Source organism: Equus przewalskii, chromosome 6 (assembly GCF_037783145.1).
Source record: "Equus przewalskii isolate Varuska chromosome 6, EquPr2, whole genome shotgun sequence".
Lineage (NCBI taxonomy): Eukaryota > Metazoa > Chordata > Mammalia > Perissodactyla > Equidae > Equus > Equus przewalskii.
In genome coordinates, this window is record NC_091836.1 from 53,611,704 (window position 1) to 53,632,897 (window position 21,194).

The 21,194-nt window shown below is 38.1% G+C and overlaps 1 protein-coding gene and 2 non-coding genes across 9 annotated transcripts in view; all 3 read right to left on the minus strand.

Annotated features, from left to right (window-relative positions):
- CEP295 (centrosomal protein 295) overlaps positions 1-21,194 on the minus strand; it is a 48,592-nt gene that overhangs the window by 328 nt on the left and 27,070 nt on the right. For 3 of the 7 annotated variants that reach the window (XM_008525708.2, XM_008525707.2, XM_070623853.1), the window contains exons 15-27: positions 17,499-20,997; positions 15,888-16,056; positions 15,608-15,751; positions 11,365-11,517; positions 7,679-7,782; positions 7,036-7,138; positions 5,236-5,372; positions 4,313-4,487; positions 2,965-3,620; positions 1,983-2,123; positions 573-645; positions 239-403; positions 61-160 (exon numbers count right to left, since the gene is read on the minus strand). In XM_008525708.2, coding sequence (XP_008523930.2) covers positions 61-160; positions 239-403; positions 573-645; positions 1,983-2,123; positions 2,965-3,620; positions 4,313-4,487; positions 5,236-5,372; positions 7,036-7,138; positions 7,679-7,782; positions 11,365-11,517; positions 15,608-15,751; positions 15,888-16,056; positions 17,499-20,997 — 5,619 coding nt within the window. Of the gene's footprint in view, positions 1-60; positions 404-572; positions 646-1,982; positions 2,124-2,964; positions 3,621-4,312; positions 4,488-5,235; positions 5,373-7,035; positions 7,139-7,678; positions 7,783-11,364; positions 11,518-15,607; positions 15,752-15,887; positions 16,057-17,498; positions 20,998-21,194 lie in introns of all 7 variants that reach the window. The other 4 variants (XM_070623851.1, XM_070623850.1, XM_070623852.1 and 1 more) reach the window with 2 other exon arrangements.
- On the minus strand, positions 7,224-7,296 carry LOC139084389 (small nucleolar RNA U2-30). The gene has a single exon (XR_011541732.1). It is a non-coding gene; the product is annotated as a small nucleolar RNA U2-30 (small nucleolar RNA).
- Positions 7,469-7,548, minus strand: LOC139084390 (small nucleolar RNA U2-19). Its single transcript, XR_011541733.1, has one exon. It is a non-coding gene; the product is annotated as a small nucleolar RNA U2-19 (small nucleolar RNA).

Consider the following 21,194-nt stretch of genomic DNA (forward strand, 5'->3'; position numbering starts at 1 on the left):
GAATAAAACACTTCCTAAATTTGCATTACTATTCATATATACATACATATATGTGTGTACCTTAAAGCCCTTTGGTGCATGAGGGCTTGTGCAGTCTTTCTATCTTCAGGAAGAGACACTCTGACTTTATTCACCCCCTTTAGGCAATTCACAGATGAGCCTGAGCAGAGAACAAGTGATTTGATTAAATACATAATGCCAGATTCTCTTTGTGAAAACACAAATGTGAGGAACATACCTGTAGATTTCTCCTTAACTGTTTTGCTTTGAGAATTCTCAGAGACATGGATTTTATTTTTTATTTCTTTCTGTCGCTGTGAGGATCGCTCTATAAATGATTTTTTTCGTTTTACAAATGCTTCTTGCAAGCTGCCTGGTATAAGTGGAAACTTTGGGAGGGTTTCTGTTAAAAAAAGCACAAAAGCTCTTTTTTCATGTCATTGAACTTTTTAATGTTTAATGTGAAGATTATGGGGTTCCTCCTTCCCTCCTAGAAATGTGGAGGTTGAGAACTTGAGTAGGGAAGTCCCACTGTGCCTGGGTTCAGACCTTTTCAGATGGTTAAGGCATACCTGCTGACACTGTTGTTGGCTTGTCCACAGAATGTTCTGATGTTTCTGATACAAGAGGCAGAAATTCACTCACCTAATTGCAAGAAAGTCAGATGAATTTACCATGTTTCACCTCATTGTACAGACTTACTGCTAAGGTTCTAAACCCTGGTTCCCTTTGGGAGTGACTACTCAGGCCCCAGTTGCAATACAGGGATCTATGTCCAGTTGACTTGGCTTCCATTCTCAACTAGTTCACTGCTTTGTGCTGCCCTGATGTCTCAGTAACTAGGACTGAGTTTTCTGGCAAGGGGAAGATTTTAGAATGGTTTTATTCCTATTAAAATGCTTTATCTGACTGACTACTAGAGAACCAGCCTGCTTTCCTGTCCTCCTACGCTAGCCAAAAAGCTTTTCCTCACCTGAGTCCTGTCAAGTCTGGTAATTAAGAAACTTTTTTCTTCGCTACCACCTCTACTGCATTTTTACTACTTGTGTGTTTTGTGTCTTCACTATCTTTGTCAGTAATCATAAAAAGAATTACTAGTTCTGGTGTAGAACCATTTCTAAACATCTTGGAATAGTCTTAGGTGAATTCCGTTCCAATGGCATCAGGCCAATTGGTCCTGCCATAGTACTGTGTAGCACAATGTACAAATGTAGTATCTGGGACTAATCTGCAAAGTTGTGGGGATTGAAGACAAAATGCAATTAAATCAAACAGCTGGTGAGGGTGACCTGCATTTGTCTCAAAGTTTCAATTGCAGTGTTGTTAAAATCAATGAATTCATCTATTAAAGTTCTTACTAAATTAGGATTAAATTCATGGCAGAACTCCCTTCAATGATTACCTTATAAGATTTTAAATTGTGAGCCAGGCAGGAATAGTTTAGTGGAAAAATGTAGAAGGAACATGGCAGCAACCTGACTGAAAAGTGCAAAATAAACTTCCATCCAAAGCAATAGCACTTGCTCTGTATCCACCTCAGATCTGAATTTCCTTACCTACCTTTCAAGAGCTCCTCTGCTGCCTCCCATGTAAATTTTTTGGAATAAAGTATTTCTTTCATTGGGGAATGGAAGGCATGAGTACCAACCCAAGTCTTAGTGAAATCAAGAGCATTATAAATAATATGTATTTAGGACTATTAGGGTATAAAACAAGGCCATCAGGGAGGTTTGAGAGGCTTTTCTTGTCAGCCCTCAATGTCTAGTGTGAGCACAGTAAGCTGCTCACTATGTAGTTTACTGCATTTACATCTAATATAGGGGAAGGAAATTAGTTTGCAAACAATTCTAATGTAAGGAAAACAATGCCATGTGGAAAGATAAGTGAAAAACTATCTTTTTCTGTTCCCTAATTCTCATAAATAGTTATCGGTTGCTATTTAACTGAGGTGTGTTTATGTTAATGAGACCTATGAAATTTACCTGAAAACAGCTTTTTGCCTCATTCTCTCTCTTTTCTTCCAGGCTTAAATTTGCAAAATCCATTTCAGCAATACTGATATCACTGGTGCTTACTAATGTAAGTTCTGGTTCTTCCATTATGCCATGGCCAGACTCTGTCTCCTGCATAGTAAAATTAAAAAGGAAACCATGTCCAAAAATAATAGCCTTATAACATTCAAAACGTGAGAATAATGTACATTATGGAGGAAGAACAACAGTTGGTGAAGACCAAGGTGGTGCTGCCTCCATCTCCAACCCACTTTTAGAAGTACTGAGAGGACTTTGGGGATGGGAGAGATAATGGGATAATTGTCTCAAAGTATCTACTGCAAGGAAAACTAGGCAGATAATAGAAACGTCCGTTGACTGAGAGCTGTGCAGAACCCATGGTGTATCCTGGCTAAAGGCTGCAGGAGCTATTGTGCTGCAGCCAAATGTAGGCTACTGCTGCCAGACTACATTTTTTAAGGGAAATATCTTTAGTTTTAAACACTGAACAAGAATTCACCAAAAAAAATCTAAAAGCAACCAAATAAAACAGATCTGTGGTCTAGATGTTGCCCTTATGTCAATCTCTTTTTAAAGGTTTATCTGTAGAAGGATAAACAATACTAGAAGGTAAAAACCATATTCAGGTCACTGGAGTTCAAACCAAGCAGATTAATCCAATGCAGTGAAATGTGGATCAACAGTTAAGTACTAAAGCACAGGCAGAGCCACCATTCCAAAGGGAAGCTGGAGAAGGGCAATGCCAGATGGGAGGGAAGATCTTTTGTACAATTCACAGGTCAGCTTAAAATATGGAGTTATCTCATTTCATTGGAGACGTCCAATGATACGAGATTGACCATCTCAAACAGGAACTTTTAACAAGTAGCTTTGTTGCTTCCCTTCAATTGTTTCAAAAGTCTTTCCTGAAAATGAATCTAAATGTTACTTAGACAACACAGACTTCACTTACCCATACTGGAATAGAGCTCTGTAATGAAAATGATCCAGAACTTACAGAGAACTCTGATTGTGTTAGTTGAGAAAGGTTTCTTATGATTTCTGGAGTTTCTGCTTTAGTTGAATTCTCAAAATATTTTTCATTCTGAACAGATAATGAATATGGTGTCTGAATTGAAGTTCCCATCTCCACTGTTCTTACACATAATTGAGAGTCAATTTCCCCTACATTTGGATTTATATTTAAAATCCCACAGGTTTCATTTTTATCATCTTCAGTTATTCCTTGACTTGGTAACATTGTATCAACCCCCCTTTCTGCTACTTCTTCAAAGCCCTGTCCTCTGCCTTCGAGTTGGTCTTGTAGTGAGCACTCACTAGAGGTAGAACCACATGGAGTGCTATGCTGTACACTTAACTGATGAAATACATTAGCTTCATCAGATGAACTGAAGACTGAACTTTGCAAATTTTCTACTGAGAGCTGGAAATGAACACTTTTTTTCTTATTTTGTAATATTTCAGTCTGTTCAGAAGAGCAGTTCTGATTTTCCATGCCTTGGGAAGAATCTCTTGCTTCAATGCTAAAAATACTTGGTAGATCAGCATGCTGGCTCCCCTCCTGTGAAGAAAATTCTGGCAGGAGCTGTTGAAAAGATTGTTCACATCCTGTAAGAAATCAGTTCATCATAATTATACGTTGTAAAACTTCGATACACATACAGTCTCTAATAGTCTCTGAGTAAGTTGCAAATAATAAAGTCAGGTTACTTCCTACAATTCAGGAGTGAAAGTGATGTATGTAAACATGAATAGAAAGCTAAAGGATCGTCGTCCTGATTTTCAAGTAACTTTGCTGCTCACACTATGTATTTTCTCCTAATATGATTTAATAAAGAAAATATGGCTGTTAGACACGATGAGAACATCCCCCCCATAAGAGAACAGAATATTGATTTTAACAGGACTTAGACTAAATGTGCATGTATATCACATATAGGTATATATGTATGTGTGTGTACATATATATATATATATATAAAATTTGTACAAAAGTTTTAGAAGGATACTTAAACTGCTAACTGTAGGGCTGAGGTAGGGAAGTTGAGCAAGATGCAGCACTTTTGCTTTTTATTTTATCAAGTTCAGTACCGTAAAAATGCAAACTGAGTACGTATTACTTCTGTTACTTAAATAAATACACAAAGAAATAGCACTTCTAATGCTGGGGACAGGGGTAAGAACAGGAGTGGAGACAAATCAAGAGCTGTTAAGCACAATTTCCAAGGAAAATGGATGTAAACAACCATGAAAAAAAGTAATGGATTTTAATTAAGTTTTTCTAACTTAATCATACATACCCTCAATATCTTCTGTAGCAAAACTCAGAGCTGCAGCGAGAGCCAAGTTAGTGTCAGGGTGCTGGTTGAGGCCTGGGTTAAGAGAAGAATGTAGGCTGGGCCTCCTCAGTGCCATAAAAGGTATACTTTTGGGTGATACAGTAGCAGGGTGGCTTCCACACAAAGAATCTGAGCTCTGATGGAAAATAATAGGGAAAGGCTGAAAAACTGATTATGGATTACTGGTTGAATCAATAATCATGTTCCTTTGAGATTACTCTTCCTTAATTACTACTTTACTATCCCATTAATAATTTGCTATTCAAACCCAATTCTTCCATTTCAGTTAATATGAAAATAACTTTTTAAAAAAGATTTAGAAAAGAAATTGCGAATTAACCAGTTAGAGTTTAGAACATGATAACATCATTTTCTGATAAGCAGAAACTATGGAGAGCAGCCTGGAATATCAGGATGTCAGCCTGTGGGAGCAGAAAGTCCCAGGTTTTAATCTTAGCTCCTGTACATACTGTATAGGAAGAGAGAGACTTTGACTTGCAAAATTCTATTTACTTGAACTGTTTAAGGCTGAATTCCATTAAAAAAACAAAATACTAAAAAGTAGCAATAAAAATATTCTCATGCCTTTTATGGGTTACACTCATTAGCTGGAGATAAGGCTAACAGGACAAAATTCTAATGCAGCTGTTTTCAATCTTGGTTCCAAATCAGAATCACCTGGGGGAACTTAAAAAAGAAATCCTGGTGTCTGAGCACTCCCAGAGATTCTAACAACTGGTCGGAGTGTAGCCTGGGCAATGGAATCTTTAAGCTCTCCAAATGGATTCTAATTGGCAGCCACTATAAGGAACTATTATTCCAACAGAAGAAAAGACAGACTGTTCTTGGAAATTCACTGCAATGAAACATCTACTTTAATATACCTGGTAAAAGTCTCTGCTGTCTTGAGAAATCCCAGAGGATGATGACAAATCAAAATCTGGATGTGGTTCTAAGGGTTTAAACAGCTGATGATGCAAATTTGGAAAAGTGTGTTCCAGTTCTGGAAAGTCGAGGTCAACTGTTGGAATTTTGAGAAAAAAAGCTAAATTTATTTTAAAAATAAAACCTAGAGGCCAGCCCAGTGGTGTAGTGGTTAAGTTCGCACTGCCACTTCGGCAGTGGCCTGGGGTTTGTGGGTTCAGATCCCGGGTGCGGACTTACACACTGCTCATCAAGCCATGCTGTGGTGGCATCCCACATACAAAATAGGGGAAGACTGGCACAGCTGTTAGTTCAGGGCCAATCTTCCTCACAAGAAAAAAGAAAAAGAAAAAAAAATAAAGCATAGAAAAGTAGTATTAAGAACATATTTGTAAAAGTTTATTTTTAGGAAACTCCAATTCAACGAGATTACTTCAGTTTTTTCATTACCAGCAGCTGCTTTCAAATTAACTCCTATCATTATTTCTGATGTACAAAAAAAATAAGGATACTCTTAATGATCAAAACCTTGACAAATATGTTTCCATTTCTAACAGGCCAAAAGTCCAATGAGGTTAATTGGGAGTAAGAGGCTATTAGGAACACTGCTTTGCTATAAGGTTTGTTATTCTCACTTAGCTCATTTTAGGATCAATGATTAAAAAAAGAAAAGCTCACTGTACTGAGAGTTGGTATGGGCCAGGCATTGTACTTTACGTGCAATATCTCAGTTAATCTCCAACATCCCTCTTGTATAGAAGATGAAAGAGTAAGTAACTTGCCCATGGTCTCACAGCTAGTAAAACTGTCAAACTAGGACTTGAATCCAGGTCTGTCTGACTTCTGAGCTTTTATTCTCAATATTGGCAATACTGCCTCAAGCTGTTATTTTTGCGATAGTAAAGGAAGTTATGCTAATCTCTTACATGTTCTTTAGTCAGTTCCAGATCCCCTCTCTCACTAAATGCCTTCAATGTTTTCCACGTCATAACTGTGCTGCAGCAGGCCATAAAAACATGAAGCTCAAACAGTCATTACAAAAAGGATAAAAAAACTAAAAAGCCACACGTTGAAAACATTTAGTTTATATGAAAGTATTTGTTCAAAATAATTTTACCCCACAACTCTGTTTTTTCACTCATCAAATTTGCTTCATTTATATACTTCTCTATCACCTGCTGAATGTGTGTTTGGCCAGTTGTAAATCTTTCTACTGCAGGTTACAGAAGTTTATGAATATCCCCAAGAGTCCTGCCTTTGATAAATAAGTTGTGATGAAGGAAGTATAGAACTTAAAATATTTGTCTCCTTTTCTTTACTGGTGATAGATTCTTGTCGTCTCTGGTCCACATGCTCTGAAAATGACTCTGAAAATTCAGTTTAATGAAAATATTTAATGGCTGGGTACTTCCTTAGAGACAAATTTTGGTTAAAAGGCATAGCAATATACATTGATATGGGATCAGTGCAACCAAGAAATTTGCTCAGATAGAGTCCCACTGAATGGGAAATGTGACATTAGTGGATACTTCTCAGTGTTGTTGGGGATCCACAGAGGGTGTGCAGGCCTGTGACTTCCTATCATGTTTAGAACATCATAGGGTGCAATATTCTATCAGGCATGAATACTTTACTTTTGAGATTTAAAGAAACAATCCTGCTCAGCACACTGTGAAAAGCACTGTTTGCTCTCACCACTGTATTGCAACTCAACTGGTGCTGGTCTTTCAATTTATTTATTAACATTTTGACATTATTACCTGGATTTGTAAGGCTCAAATCTGTGTTGTCATAACTTGAAAAGCTCCCAGTAGAAATACTTATTGAAGATAATGGCTCATGATAAATCTCTTTTGTTTCAGCCTAAAAATTAAGGAGAACATGAGACCACAATACAGGAAGTAATACCAAGAAAGCCCAAATCACCAAAATAAGCAGTTATCAATTCTGAGCTCAGATCAAGTGTAGAAACCTTCATAGTTATAAAGGTCAGTGGTAAAAACCTTTTTTCATCATTGCTCAGAACTGATTAGCCTTTCATACACACACGTTACTCCCTGCCAATCTCATTCATCCATCAACAAGTCCTCAGTTATCCACTGTCACCTTTATAAACACAAACATACACACACACACACATATATACACACACACACAAGCCCTTATTGTTTTAAATTACTCTATACTTTTGCTTCTCAGAACTACAGAGATCATGCATCAGGTAGACTGAAAGGTCTTCTGATGCTCAGATTTGGCTATTTTCATCATTGATCCACTTCAGTAAGAGCAGATCTCAGAGAACACAGACTTTAATAGTTCACGATTTCTGTAAACTAAAGACAAAGTGAAGCCAAATAGCTCTAACAACTCTAACAACGTAGTACACATTAAGATATTACTAACCTTATTATCTGGCTTCACAGTTGGACCCAGATATGTAGCTGCTTCTTCCTCCACAGCAGAACTTACTACTGCATGATTCTCAACCACAGCCTCCTCGACCTTGACTGAGTGGGGGTGGGGGACAGGGACGGAGGACGGGATGGGAAGGACACACACACGACACAGTTTAGATTATGGCATATCAAATTCTTAGAACCAGAGAGCATCATTTCCTTTGTTTTCCTACAATTTTTATTCCTATTTTGCTTAGCAGAATTGCCTTATCTCAAAACAAAACAAAAACAAACAAAAAACAGTCATTTTATTATTCACTAAAAACACTTACTAGTCAACACAACATACTTTTTCCTGGAGAACTGTAGTTGTCATTATTATTCTATGAATAAAACCCTTTAGAAAAGAGAATGTGATGGGAAATGCTTTTGTCATTATTTTAAGTGAAGCAGCAAGAATATTTGATCACAAATACAGTATGATCTCAAAGTTTAGAAAAATGCATATAAAAAAGACAAGAAAGAAAAACATCAAAGTGTAATCAGCAGTTCCTTATGAATGACAGGACAAGGAGAAATTTTACTTCTCTATAAAATCACAATGAGCATATACTGCTTTGATTATGAATTATCATTCCTAATTAATTTGACATTAAAACTATATAAACATTACCCTTTCTGTCTCATTATTAATAATTCAGGTATTCTGAATTAATTTTTCTCTTACTCCCAAGAGCCAACATTTGTGAGAAAGCTGGCCAAAGCATATGGTTGTCTGTGGCTCTGAAACAGAATAAAATTAAAATTCCTCCACCAAATATAAACTAAAAATTTCTCTCTCATTATCACTATATTAATAAAAGATATCATGCACATTAAAAGTATGTTTCTTAAATGTTTGTGTAAGAAATGTTTCCTAAAAGGTAACCCAGGGCACACACATGACACACACCCCTATCTGTATCTGTATGTGTATATATGTATTTATTTGTAAAACAATATCTATATTATGGATAATGAAGTAGAAACAAAGTTAATACTAAATATTATATTTAAATACAATTTGTTTTAAAATACAGTTTTTTACTCTCTCCTATTCTAGTTCATTTAAAAACATTTTATTGTGACATAATTAATGTAATCATTAACTGTTATTTGGTTGCTTCTATCCACACTAAAATTTTAAGTAAAAGAGAAAAAGACAGTGAAATTATATAGTGAGTTATTTGTTTCTTAGGAGCTCATTTCAAAAGCTAGTTGGGAGATGAGAAGTTAATCAGGTTTTTCAATTTATAATCACAATTCTATATTGTTATCTGCCACATAACAAGAAGATTCCCTCAGAGGAGAGATGAACGAACAGGGTAGCAATTGGGTAGTAATAAGAAGCGAAAAATAAAAAAGAGAGAGGAGGGGCCAGCCCAGTGGCATAGTGGTTAAGTTCGTGCACTTCACTTCGGTGGCCCAAGGTTACAGGTTTGGATCCTGGGCACAGACCTACACACTGTTCATCAAGCTATGCTGTGGCAGTGTCCTGCATACAAACTGGAGGAAGATGGGCACAGATGTTAGCAACAATCTTCCTCAAGCAAAAAGAGGAGGATTGGCAACAGATGTTAGCTCAGGTCCAATCTTCCTCACAAAAAAAAAAGAATAGAGAAAGGAGAAAGGTCAGTTATTTAAGATGTTGAATTCAATGAATAGGTCTCTGAAAGTGTTGCAAAAGATGTTAAGTGTTATTAATTTGGAAATGTTTCACTGATAACAGGGACCCACTAAGGAGATTCCTAAAAAGGGGAAGTAACAGCATGAAAGCAATGCCTTAAACAGAGTAATCTTCCCATGCTATGTGGGAAGGCACCATTTCCTGCCTTCCTACAAAAGCAAAGGGTACAGAGCTTGAAATTAGTGATACCAGCTAAAAAGCTATTAAGAAATCAAGGTGAGGTGAAGAGGACCTGAATAAAGTGGTAGGGAGGGAATAGAGAAGTAACAAAACTAAGGCTCTTGCTTCCAAGAGAGAAACAATATGAACCTGGGATGATTATGAGAAACAGAAAAGCAGCCCGAGAGCCAGGAGCTGACCTGGCACTGTCAGCTAGGCCTTGGTGTTCTAAACATTATCAATTTCACAGAACATCAATATCAGAAAAGGCCACTCTGTGACTGCGATGGATCAAGACAAAAATCAGACCACCCATACTTATCTCTGAACATAGACAAAACCATGAATCTTGTCCAAACCACACAAATGACCAAGCGTCTCCCTATCCCGGCTAATATGAGTGACTGCTGCTGCTTTAACATTAGAGCCTTAATTCGCCTCACTCCATTATTCCTACCTTCTAGGTAAGAATTTTTTAGATGCCCAATAACAGAATTATCCCTGCTTCCTGATAATGTCCAGCGCTAATAAGCAAAACCCCATTCCCTTGAACCCTCCCCAAGTCACCCAATACAAACCCAAATCTTATAGTAAGTCCTCTCTAATATCCTCCTACTGAGACTCCTCACGGTTCCCTGAGGTGTGCATTCCCCTTCACTGCAACAAGTCAAAACACCCAGCTTTGTCCACCCACAGGTGTGTTCCTGGTAGTCTTTGGCTATAGGACATCCACAGGTAGAATAAAAAGGAAATATAAGTATCCACTGGCTAAATCTAAAAGAGTGATAACAGTTTTATTTTAAAAGGTCAAAACTATAATTCACTGGAAGTTAGATCCTTTGCAGTTATTTCAATCTCCAATTTACAAAGGAGATGCTGAAGTCAATTTTTCCATAAACTCTCAAAAACAGAATAAGTCTCGGTCATCTCTCATTCTACTAAACTATAGACACAAGTAAGATAATTATCCAAGCATGTGTGACAGCAAGAATAAAAAGAGCTCTGGTTAGAAAAGGTAACTACTTAAAAGGTGCTTTAGAACCAATGAAGCAGTACTAGGACTACGCTTTGTAGGGTCAGTAAGCAATATTACACATATAAAGCAGCTTGTTAGAGACCTGCATAAATTCAAAAGTGAGAAAATTAACATTGGTTGTGTTTGGGTAGCAGAATTAAGTGATTTAAGGTTTATTCCTTGTAATTCTCTATTTTCCAAATATTTAAAAGCAAACATAAAGCAGCTCATTTAGAATGCTAGAGACAGAATTTTTTAAAGATAATATTTAATAGTATTTAATTAAATGTGAATTGTTATGAATCGGCTTAAACACAAAATTCATAGAGGTTGCCAAATGTAAAAACCTCATACCTTCATACTCTTCCTATTAGCATTTATTTAGTAAAACAATTTAAAAGTGAAATTAATTCTTCTTTAAATAAACTTCACTTCCCTCATTTAACTTTTTATGTACAGAAATAATACATGCTTCTTGTAAAAAAAACCCCCACAACTACAGTATGTGAACTTATAAAAGAGAAAGTGAAACCCAGCCTCCAATAAAGGTAAACCTGGACCAACACTTTGGTGATTCTCATTCCAGACAATTTTCAGGGTATGGACACAGATTTTCCCCCATCATTTAACAACCACACTGAACTGCATAGTGTGGGTGCACCATAATGATTCCACTACCAACAGTCATTGAAGTTATTTACCATATTTCACTACAAATGAAACTATAATAAATATCTTTTGTCGACATATCCTTGTGCACAGCAATTCCACCTTCAATTTCTTTCTCTCTCACCTGCTTCATCCGAGTCATCACCAGACACGTTCTCCTGGGCAACTGGATGAAGATCACCAAATGAATCACTGTCCAGTGGGCTCCCAAGGAAACTCTGTTCCCGGCTAATGGAGACCCTCAAGGGGTCTCTGTCTTGATAAAATTCTGGTTTACCTGGGAGGAAAAAAAGTTGACTCATTAGATTTCTGCTTAGGTCTCTAAAGTTAGCTAAAACTAACAGGACAATTTAGATTATAGGTAAAATTCTAAACTCTCAAAGACTTGGTCTGTGTAGCAAGAAAATAATAACTGCTTATCTTTCATACAGGCCTTTAAATTATTTTACTAAGTTTATAATGATACTCCTACTTCCTAATACCAGATAATGCTTCAGTACTGACTAATCCCAGGAAAATGCCTGGAGAATTTATAGCCATTAATAGTATTATAAGGAATAATATGCATTCATAACGTAAAGTTCAAAAATAGCCCCAGCTAGTCTATGGTATAAGAAATCAAGACGGGGGTTTACCCTGGGGAGAACTGAGGGGGCAGCAACTGGGAGGGTATGAGGGAAGTGTTTATGGAGTTTTCTAACGCTGCAGTTCTTGACCAGGTAGTGTTTACAGGGTCTGGTTATTACAGTGATAATCACTGAAATAAACACTTCTGATTTGTGCACTTCTCTGAATGTTATACTTTGATACAAAAATAAAAACAAACAGGCAAACAAAGGAGTGGGAGATACCCAGTAATAGAAGCTAATTTACTGTGCAGAACTCCAGAAAAACTTGGGAATTAAAGGCACCAAGTATTACAAAAGGAAGGTGTATGTCAGGGAATTAAAAACAGGGATAATGCTTAAAAATATGTACTTGAAACATATTCCTCCCATCTCCTGACATCCCTGTCCCTGAACATCATCCCCAGAGGAGACTGAAGGTTTTTCTCTGAGAAATTGAACCCGAAACCCTCTGAATTCAGGGAGATCAGGCACTGAGAGGGGCAAGGGTGAAAGGAAGAGAGAGTGCCATATGGAAATCAGGGGTGTTAAAAGAAAGTCTGCATCCTTAATCCAGATGCCCCAGGTCTGGCTCCACAACAGCGACAGCCGGACTTGTACCAGGCTTGGAGGATCTTTCTTTGAAGAAACTAAACTGGAAAAGTAAAAGAACTACAGATACTAAGTTGAGGGTCCCCAGTGAAAAGCCACCTTTCCTAAGGAAGTTCAGCAGTAAATATGGCCCCTACCCAGAGAATTTCCAATTAGCTGGTTAGCATTCTACTCAAATATGCAAGATATTGGAGAAAAGCCTCTAAAGTATCAGACAGAAAGAACAACAAAAAGGAACAAAAGAACTCAAACAGAAAATACAGGAACCCAAACAAACAGAAAACTATGAATATTCAAAGTAGGTAATATTTTGCATCCATGAAACAATAGCAGGATGCCATGAAAAAGGAAAAAAAAAAATCAGGAAAAAGAGCAAGATTTTAGGAACTACAATTTGACAGTCAAAATACAAATTCACAAGAAAAATTAGAAGAAAAGTTGAGGAGATTCTCCTAGAAAGTAAAACCAAAAGAAAACAAAATGAACTATTGAGAAGAAAAAAACATTGGAAGAGCAATACAGATCAGTGTTTCTCAACATTACTTTTATCATCACCCCCCTAAGGAGCCTATTTATAGACCTTTTTTTTCCTAATTGCCTACATTCTCCATGAAATTTTAATAACTGCTTATCTTTTTTTTGATTTTATTTTTCCTTTTTCTCCGCAAAGCCCCCTGGTACACAGGTGTCTATTTTTTAGTTGTGGGTCCTTCTAGTTGTGGCATGTGGGACGTTGCCTCAGTGTGGCTTGATGAGTGGTGTCATGTCCACGCCCAGGATCTGAACCAGCGAAACCCTGGGCTGCCACAGTAGAGCACACAAACTTAACTGCTCGGCCACGGGACTGGCCCCACTGCATATCTTTTTATGTACATTTGTGCTTTGGTACATAAAACGAGTAAGACTGTTTCACGTCCCCAAGAACCAGTTTTCGTTCCCTGTGGGAGCAATGATACCTTTGATAAGAATACATCAGATATGGGGCCGGCCCAGTGGCCGAGAGGTTGGGTTTGCATGCTCCACTTTGGCAGCCCAGGGTTTTGCCCGTTCGGATCCTGGGTGCGGACGTGGCACCGCTCACAGGGCCATGTTGAGGCAGCATCCCACTTGCCACAACTAGAAGGACCCACAACTAAAATACACAACTATGTACTGTGGGGATGTGGGGAGGAAAAAAAAAGAGAATGCATCAGATAGGTCATTCAACCTCCAACTAAAAGCTGTTCCACAAACAGAGAAAATGGCGTGGTCTCAAATTATATTAGAGGTATTTAATAGAAGTGTTAGTGTAGGAAGACAGACATTCAACAGAAACTCAAGCAAACTCTAAAAAGGAGACAATTTACTACAGGAAAAGTTTTACAAAAAGGAAACATAATCATAGTATACTAATTGTCTCAGCATTGAAAAATATTTATACATCAGCATGATAATTTAGCTTAATTTTTGCTAAAACCCATTGCCAAGTGTAGATGTAAATACAAGAAGAAATACCTAAAAGACTTGAAAAAAGACTTGAAAAGCCTCTGGTGAGTGGGATTAAGGGGTAAGGAATGGGTAGGGGCAGGAAGAAATGCCGTTTCATGTTATAACCCTTTAGCACTATTTGCCTTTTTAAACTATTTGCCTGTAATATTTGGATTAAAAGTATTACCCAAAGAAGGGTGATAAAAGCTAGGGTGAAAGCTCCCAAAAAGCACACGAGAGGGATACTTGGTAGTTTAGAAAAAGTTTATCAGAAAAGAGGCACTAAGCCAACCCCAAAGGGAGGAGCAAGACAATGAAAGGCCTGGTAGGTGAAGCCAGGGACCTAGACTTAGTGTAGGCTTGCTCCTCGAATCAGACGGAAACCACTCAAGAGTTTAAGCAGGGAGAAAGAGGGTGAGGACTCTGAATATACCACGGGGAATGAATCAGAGTAACGCTAGAGTGAAAATAGGAGACACTGGGAGTTGTAGCAGCCATTCAAGAAAGAAATGACAGCCTGAATTAAATGAGTGGTCAGATTCCAGAGCTGTCCAAGAAGCACTGAGAACTGGTGATTGATTTATTGGGAGTCAGAGAGGCAGAGACAAGGAAGTGTCAAGACTTCCGTATGGGTACTATTCACTGAAGAAAGAAGGCTAAAGGCATAGAGAGGTGGAGGTGAGGGAATATATAACTTTCCCTTCTAGACAAGACAACATTTTGCAATCTCAAACAGGACTCATTAAGTCATAAGAATCAATGGTGAGAATTTCCCACTGATCACTCTGAATCAGGGAAAGCACCAATCGATTCCCGAATAGCTGTGGTTTGCCAAATCTGGCAAAATAGGAGAAAAGCGTCCAAAGCCTACTAATAAATAAAATCATTACTCTATGTTATAAGTTCCACAGACATAAGAAGAAAGTAGAAAGGGGAGTGATTCATAAGAGTTACTCTGAATCTCTACCTTCCTTAATTCTTTGAACCAGAAACAAAGGTACGATATTTTATGGCTGAAGATCAAAATAGCTAATATTAATATTACACTTATACATACCTTTATATTGACAAAGCTAATCTTCCACCTTAGAAAAGGATTTTGCTTTGATAAATTTGATCAAGAAAATTATTTGGTGTCTGGAATCTAAAAATAATTATGAAATTCAAGTAAGGCTATTTATTTACTAAGGATCACAGGGAGAAATTTTTCTAGATAATTTGATCTAGGAAGAAGTATAGTAAAGAAATATATCTAATTGTCCTTAAAGCCAAGATTTTAAACATAATAATTATCCCATAAAAGATACAGGAAAAGAGCAGTGAAGGTACTAAAGTAGAAAAACAGCAAAAGAAAAGAGAAAAAACTGAGTTATATCCTAAAGACATAGGTTTAGAAGGCAGGCATGACAGGAAGCAGAGGGAAGCAAGAGTGTCAGAATATGGAATACTGAAGACTTTTGTCTACAATAAATTGGTTTCCCTCTATATACAAGGAGAAATTAGTTACCTAATGTCACATCTCTTTAAGTCCAAATTTTAAATACTGTTTATGTAAACAGTTTTTTTCCTTTCATGAGTACACACAGCCTAAGTTTCTTCAACAAAAACATCTAGCATCCTGAAAAAAATGTAGAAAACTGGCCAAGTATTAAAAAACCCTATTTTATCAAACCATCTGTTTACCTAGTATAGAAGTTCTTGCACTTGCTGGTGATTCTACCTCTTGTATAGCACTTAGTTCATGCTGGTTCAAGTCCAGTCCACATTTAACTTTTGCTACAGGTGGCTTTGAGGCTCTCCTACCCAGTTCCTTGTCCAGATGCTCACCTATCAGGTCAATGACAAAGTTAGGCACAATACAAATCTATTAACATACTACAAACTTTTCTTCAACCAGCAAGTTGCAAGAAGTGAAAACAAAGAATAATGAGCAGAATATTACAATAAAATACAATTATCCTACCACTTTGCTTGGTACTACTATCTTCTGAAAGCAGCTGCTTATCATCAGAGTTGCTCTTATCTGTAGGACTGATGTTTTCCTGATCACCTCTTACTAGGTCGTGGAGATGAGGAAGCCACTCTCTGAGCTTCTGGGTTTTAAAATCATTTTCAACTGCAGGCTTACTTGTCTGAAAAAACAGTGGATAGAGGAGGGTGGGGATGACATAAGATCAGGGATCATATGAAGCATTTATTAGATTTTTATCTCCCTTTTAAATAAGAACCTCAACCAAATAAATAATTCCATTAATCACACTATTACAACTTCATTCATAGATAAAAAATGAGAAGAGCCAGCCCTAATGGTCTAGTGGTTACGATTCGGCACTCACAACGCCATGGCCCAGGTTCGTTCCCTGGTCAGGGAACTACTCTATGGGTCTCTAGGTTGTCATACGGTGGTGGCTGCACGTTGCTGTGATGCTGAAAGCTATGCCACCGGTATTTCAAATACCAGCAGGGTCACCAATAGTGGACAGGTTTCAGTGGAGCTTCCAGACTAAGTGAGACTGGGAAGAAGGACCTGGCCACCCACTTCTGAAAAAATTGGCCACGAAAACCCTATGAATAGCAGCAGAGCATTGTCTGATGTAGTGCCGAAAGATGAGAGGATGGCGCAAAAAGACCGAGAAGGGTTCCACTTTGCTGTGCAGAATTGCTACAAGTTGGAATTGACTCAATGGCACAACAGAAAAATGAGAAATGCTTCTAATACCGAAAGAGTGATATTTCCATTGATAAGTACAACCATTCACAACCTTCAACCTAAATACTCAGCCTCCATTGTACCTTTCAATAAGAGATTATACTTTAGTATCCCCCTCTGCTTTTCTTTTCCTATTACTTTCCCTTCAAATGACCAGTAAATCCCTAGAATTCAAGTTCTCATAAACTCAACTCAAGTTTCTCCTGAACATCAAAGGATCTGTAGAATCCTCTTTAGGCTAAATCACAAATTTAGGAAGTGGCCTTCTAAGATAAAACAGACACATTCATACTGAGAACATACTCTTGTTTCACATATAAAGAAACCATGAATATCTGAATGAGCATGCCAGAGTCTTCTCAACAGTTCAGTAACAAGCAGCAGGTCTAGCTGTCCACCAGCCTAAAATAACGCCAGTTTTACAAGAGGTGTTAATATTGTCACTTAAGGAAAAAGATGGTACTGATTTTGATTCATATACAAACGTCAACAAAGTGCTATACAGAAAGCACAAGGTCTGGCGTTAAAGAGAAATTCTGCTAAAAAGCTCAAAACCCTTTATAACAAAACTTCAAATGACAATCTACAGTTTTAATGGTGTTTGCACTTGGTTCTATCAAACTACTGGCTGAAATTAGTTTGGATTCAAATAACTGTTAACCTTATAAACACCATGCAAGATAGAACAATTTTTATGTTTTAATTTCCGTATTGTTGAAGGTAGAAAATTAAGGCACAAAAAAGGACAAACCACCTATTCTCAATAACTAAGGACTTATTTAGGCCTAAGATTAAAACAAATATTTAGTTTGTCTGAGTTGGGTTACCTGCATTGTTTCTTAGATATTCAAGTTTAATACGTACCTGACTGTCTTTAAAGAAATCCTTCAAAGTCTCTCTCTGTTTCTGTATCTGCTGCTGCAGTGCTGTTTGTCTCTGTACAAGCAATACTTCTTGGGCTTTTTGGCTATAGTGCAGCGCTTCTTTTTGTAAATTCAGCTGATTCTGAAGTCCCAAGTTATCTTGCTGAGCTAAGACAGGTCGTGAAAAACTCAAAAGTCTATCTTGAAATCTTGGGATCATAGAGTCGCCTGAAGGAACTGCATGTTCATTCTTGGATGGATACAATTCACAAATGTTTTCAGACTTAACTTCGCCAAAAGGTAGTGGAATAAATGAATGCTCGCCTTCCTCGGGCAGAACCAAAGAGGGCATAGCATGTTCAGTAGATTCACTCTCCATCAACTTAGTTTGTTTGTTCAAAAGCAGTTCTTCCTGGGCTTTCTCGTTAGAATGTACCACGTCCCTTTGTAAGTCCAACTGTGCTGTCAAGTGATCTTGCTGAGGCAGAATGGGCTGGGACAAACTCAAAAGCCTGTCTTGTGATCCTGGGATCTCAGGATGACTTGAGGGAACAGCATTATTGCTTCTGGTTGGAAAAGACTTTTGGATTCTCTCAGAGTCAGCAACAGGCAGTGCTACCTGAGATACGGATAAAGAGGAGCTAGGCTGCTCAGATGACGCCCTTTGCTCCAATTTACTTAGCCTTTGCAAAAGCAATTCTTCTTGGACTTCCTGGCTAGACCGAATGGCTTTCCTTTGTACATCTAACTGCTGTTGAAGTGTCTTTAAATCACCATGGTGAGGTTGGCTAAAATGCTCAGAAAACTTTTCCTCAAATTTATATTGTTGGGGCAAAACCACTTCTTTCTGGGTTTTCTCAGTAAATGGAAGGGAATTTGTCTGTGCAGACAAGTGTTCTTTAAGTGCAATAAGATAATCTTGTTGAGGTAAAACAGGCTGTGATAAATTCAAAAGCCTATCAGGCAATATTGGTATCTCAGAATGACTTGAGGAGGCTATATTATCACTCTCAGTTGGACAAGGTTCTTGAATTCTATCAGATTCAGTAAGAGGTAATGAAGCAAATGAATGTTGTGTGACTAGGGGTAATAAGGAAGAGGTGCCAGTCTGCTCAGGAGAAGTTCTTTCCTTGCACTCACTCTGTTTAGGTAAAAGTAATTCTTCCTGAAGTTTCTGTCTAGACTGAACAATGGCTTCCCTCTGTGTAGCTAACTGTTCTTGAAGTGACCTCAAATTATCTTGTTGAGGCTGGATAAGTTGTGATATCCTCAAAAGCCTATCCTGCAGTTGTGGAATCTGCAAACGGCTTGAAGGAATTTGACTATCACTCCCTGTGGAAAGAGGTTCCTGGGTTGTACCAGATTCAGCAGAAAGTATTGAAGTAAATGAAAGCTGTCCTAACTGGGGTATGAATGAGGAGAAGCCAGTCTGTTTAGAAGATGTATTCCCTTGGGTTTTCTGGCTAAAATGAAGGGCCTCCTTCTCTGTGTCTAGCCATTCTTGGTGTTCCTCCAAATTACCTTGTAGAGGTAGTATATGTTGTGAAAATCTCGCAAGTCTTTCCTGAAATCTTGGGATCTTAGAATGGCTTAAGGGAAGTGTACTATCACTCTTGATTGACATAAATTCCTGGAATCTATCGGATTCAGCTACTCGGGATAGGGATGAAGAGGTGCCAGTCTGTTCAGAAGAAGTTCTTTTTTCTAATCCACTTTGTTCGCGTACAAATTCCTGAGTTTCTTGTTTAGCACCAAGTATTACCTTCTGCATGTATGACTGTTCTTGGAGCGTTGTCAAATCTTCTTGCTGTGGCAGGCTATGCTGTGGAAAACTAAGAGACTCATCCTGCAACGTTGGGATTACCAAACGACTTGAGGGAATAATACTCTCCTTCTCAGATAAATAAAGGTTCTGAATTCTAGGCGCAGTTTTAGCAGAAGCATGCGAAACCACTGAACGTTGAGCAACCGTTGGTGGGAATGAAGAACTCATCTGCCCAGACTTATTATGCCCCAGATCCCTTTGTCTACGTAAAAGTAATTCTGCCTGGGCTTCATGCCTAGCCTGAAGAGCATCCCTGTGTGTAGTGAGCTGTTCTTGGAGCAACTTCAAACTATTATGCAAAGGTAGGAACTGCTGTAGGAAACTCAAAGATCCATCCTGAAATTTTGGGATTTCAGATTGGCCCGTCTCACTCTTAGATGAATATTGCTCCTGGAGTTTTCCAGATTGAGTACTGGCAGAAGGTAGTGAAGTAAATGTATTATGAGCTACCTGAGATGGGAGAGAAGGGGTCTCAGTCTGTTCAGACGATACTCTTCCATCCAATTCACTCTGTTTATGTACACGTAATACTTCCTGGGCTTCCCGTCTAGGCTGAAGGCTGTCCCTCTGAATACTTAACTGTTCTTGGAGAAATTGAAAATTATCTTGCTGTGGTAAGACAGGCTGTGAAAAACTCAAAAGCCTATCCTGAAGCTGTGGGACCCCAGGATGGCCCGAGGAAACTACAGTATCATTTGTGGTTGGAGATTCCTGGATTCTCCCTGATTCAGCTTTAGCAGAAGGCAATGAAGCAAATGAACCCAGAGATACCAATGGAAGGAATACAGACACACCAGTTTGTCCTTCCAATTCTTTCTGTTTGCACAAAAGCAATTGTTCCTGAGCTTTCTGTCTTGACCGAAGAACTTCCTTCTGTAGGTCTAACTGCTCTTGGAGAGCCTTCAAATTATCTTGCTGGGCTGTGATATTCTCTGAGGATGGCAAAGACTTATCCTGCATTTGGCTGATTACAGAATGGCTTACAGAAACTGTACTTTTGCTCATGGTTGAAAAGGGTTCCTGGATTTTTCCAGATTCAACTTTAGCAGGCAGAGAACTAAAAGAACGCTCAGCCACCAGTGGTAGGAATGAAGAAGGTTCAGTTAACTTAGAAGATATACTTTCATTGTTCTCTGGGAACATTTGCTGGGAGTCTGGAGTTTGAAAAGTGGTTGCCCTCGATGTTTCAGCTACTTGTCTAGCATCATGTACTATTAGCGGCCTATCAAATGACAAAGCCCTTGAAAATGTAGAGGAATCTTTAGGGACCAATTTATAGTCTCTCTGTTGTGTTTCAGTCTGTGAGAATTGCTTTGGCTGTTCTTGTGAGTCCAAAGATTGCTTGGCTAAAACATCTGAAGTGAGTAACATTTCTGTTGTTTCTACATGTCTTTGTGGAAAGTGATTTTGTCTTGGAACCTGAAAATAATCTTGTTCTAATTTGGGGATTGGTATGGGTTGCATAGGTTGATATTTGTTAGGACTCAACTTGGGTCTCTGACCTTGATCCCAATGCTCTGATGTAACAGTGGGTCTTTCAGATTTCTGCGATGGTACTGATGTAACAGAATCAGATATCAATGATGTAGCTAACATGGATGAGTACTTTCCTTTTAACATGGTCTGATATTCAAGTAATCGTTTCCTGGCTATTTCAACAGATTGTCTGTGAAACCTACCAATAAGAAACACAAAAACAAATATACATTATTCTTTTTGGATTAAAAAAGTCCCATATTCTCAAGTTTCTATACATTAAATTTAACAACAATCTAGGGTTGGCCACAATCATGGCGGAAAAGGAATAACATTCACAATGCTCTTTGAGAAATCCATATGCCTAGTTCTGAGGGAATCCTGATTAGATCTTCA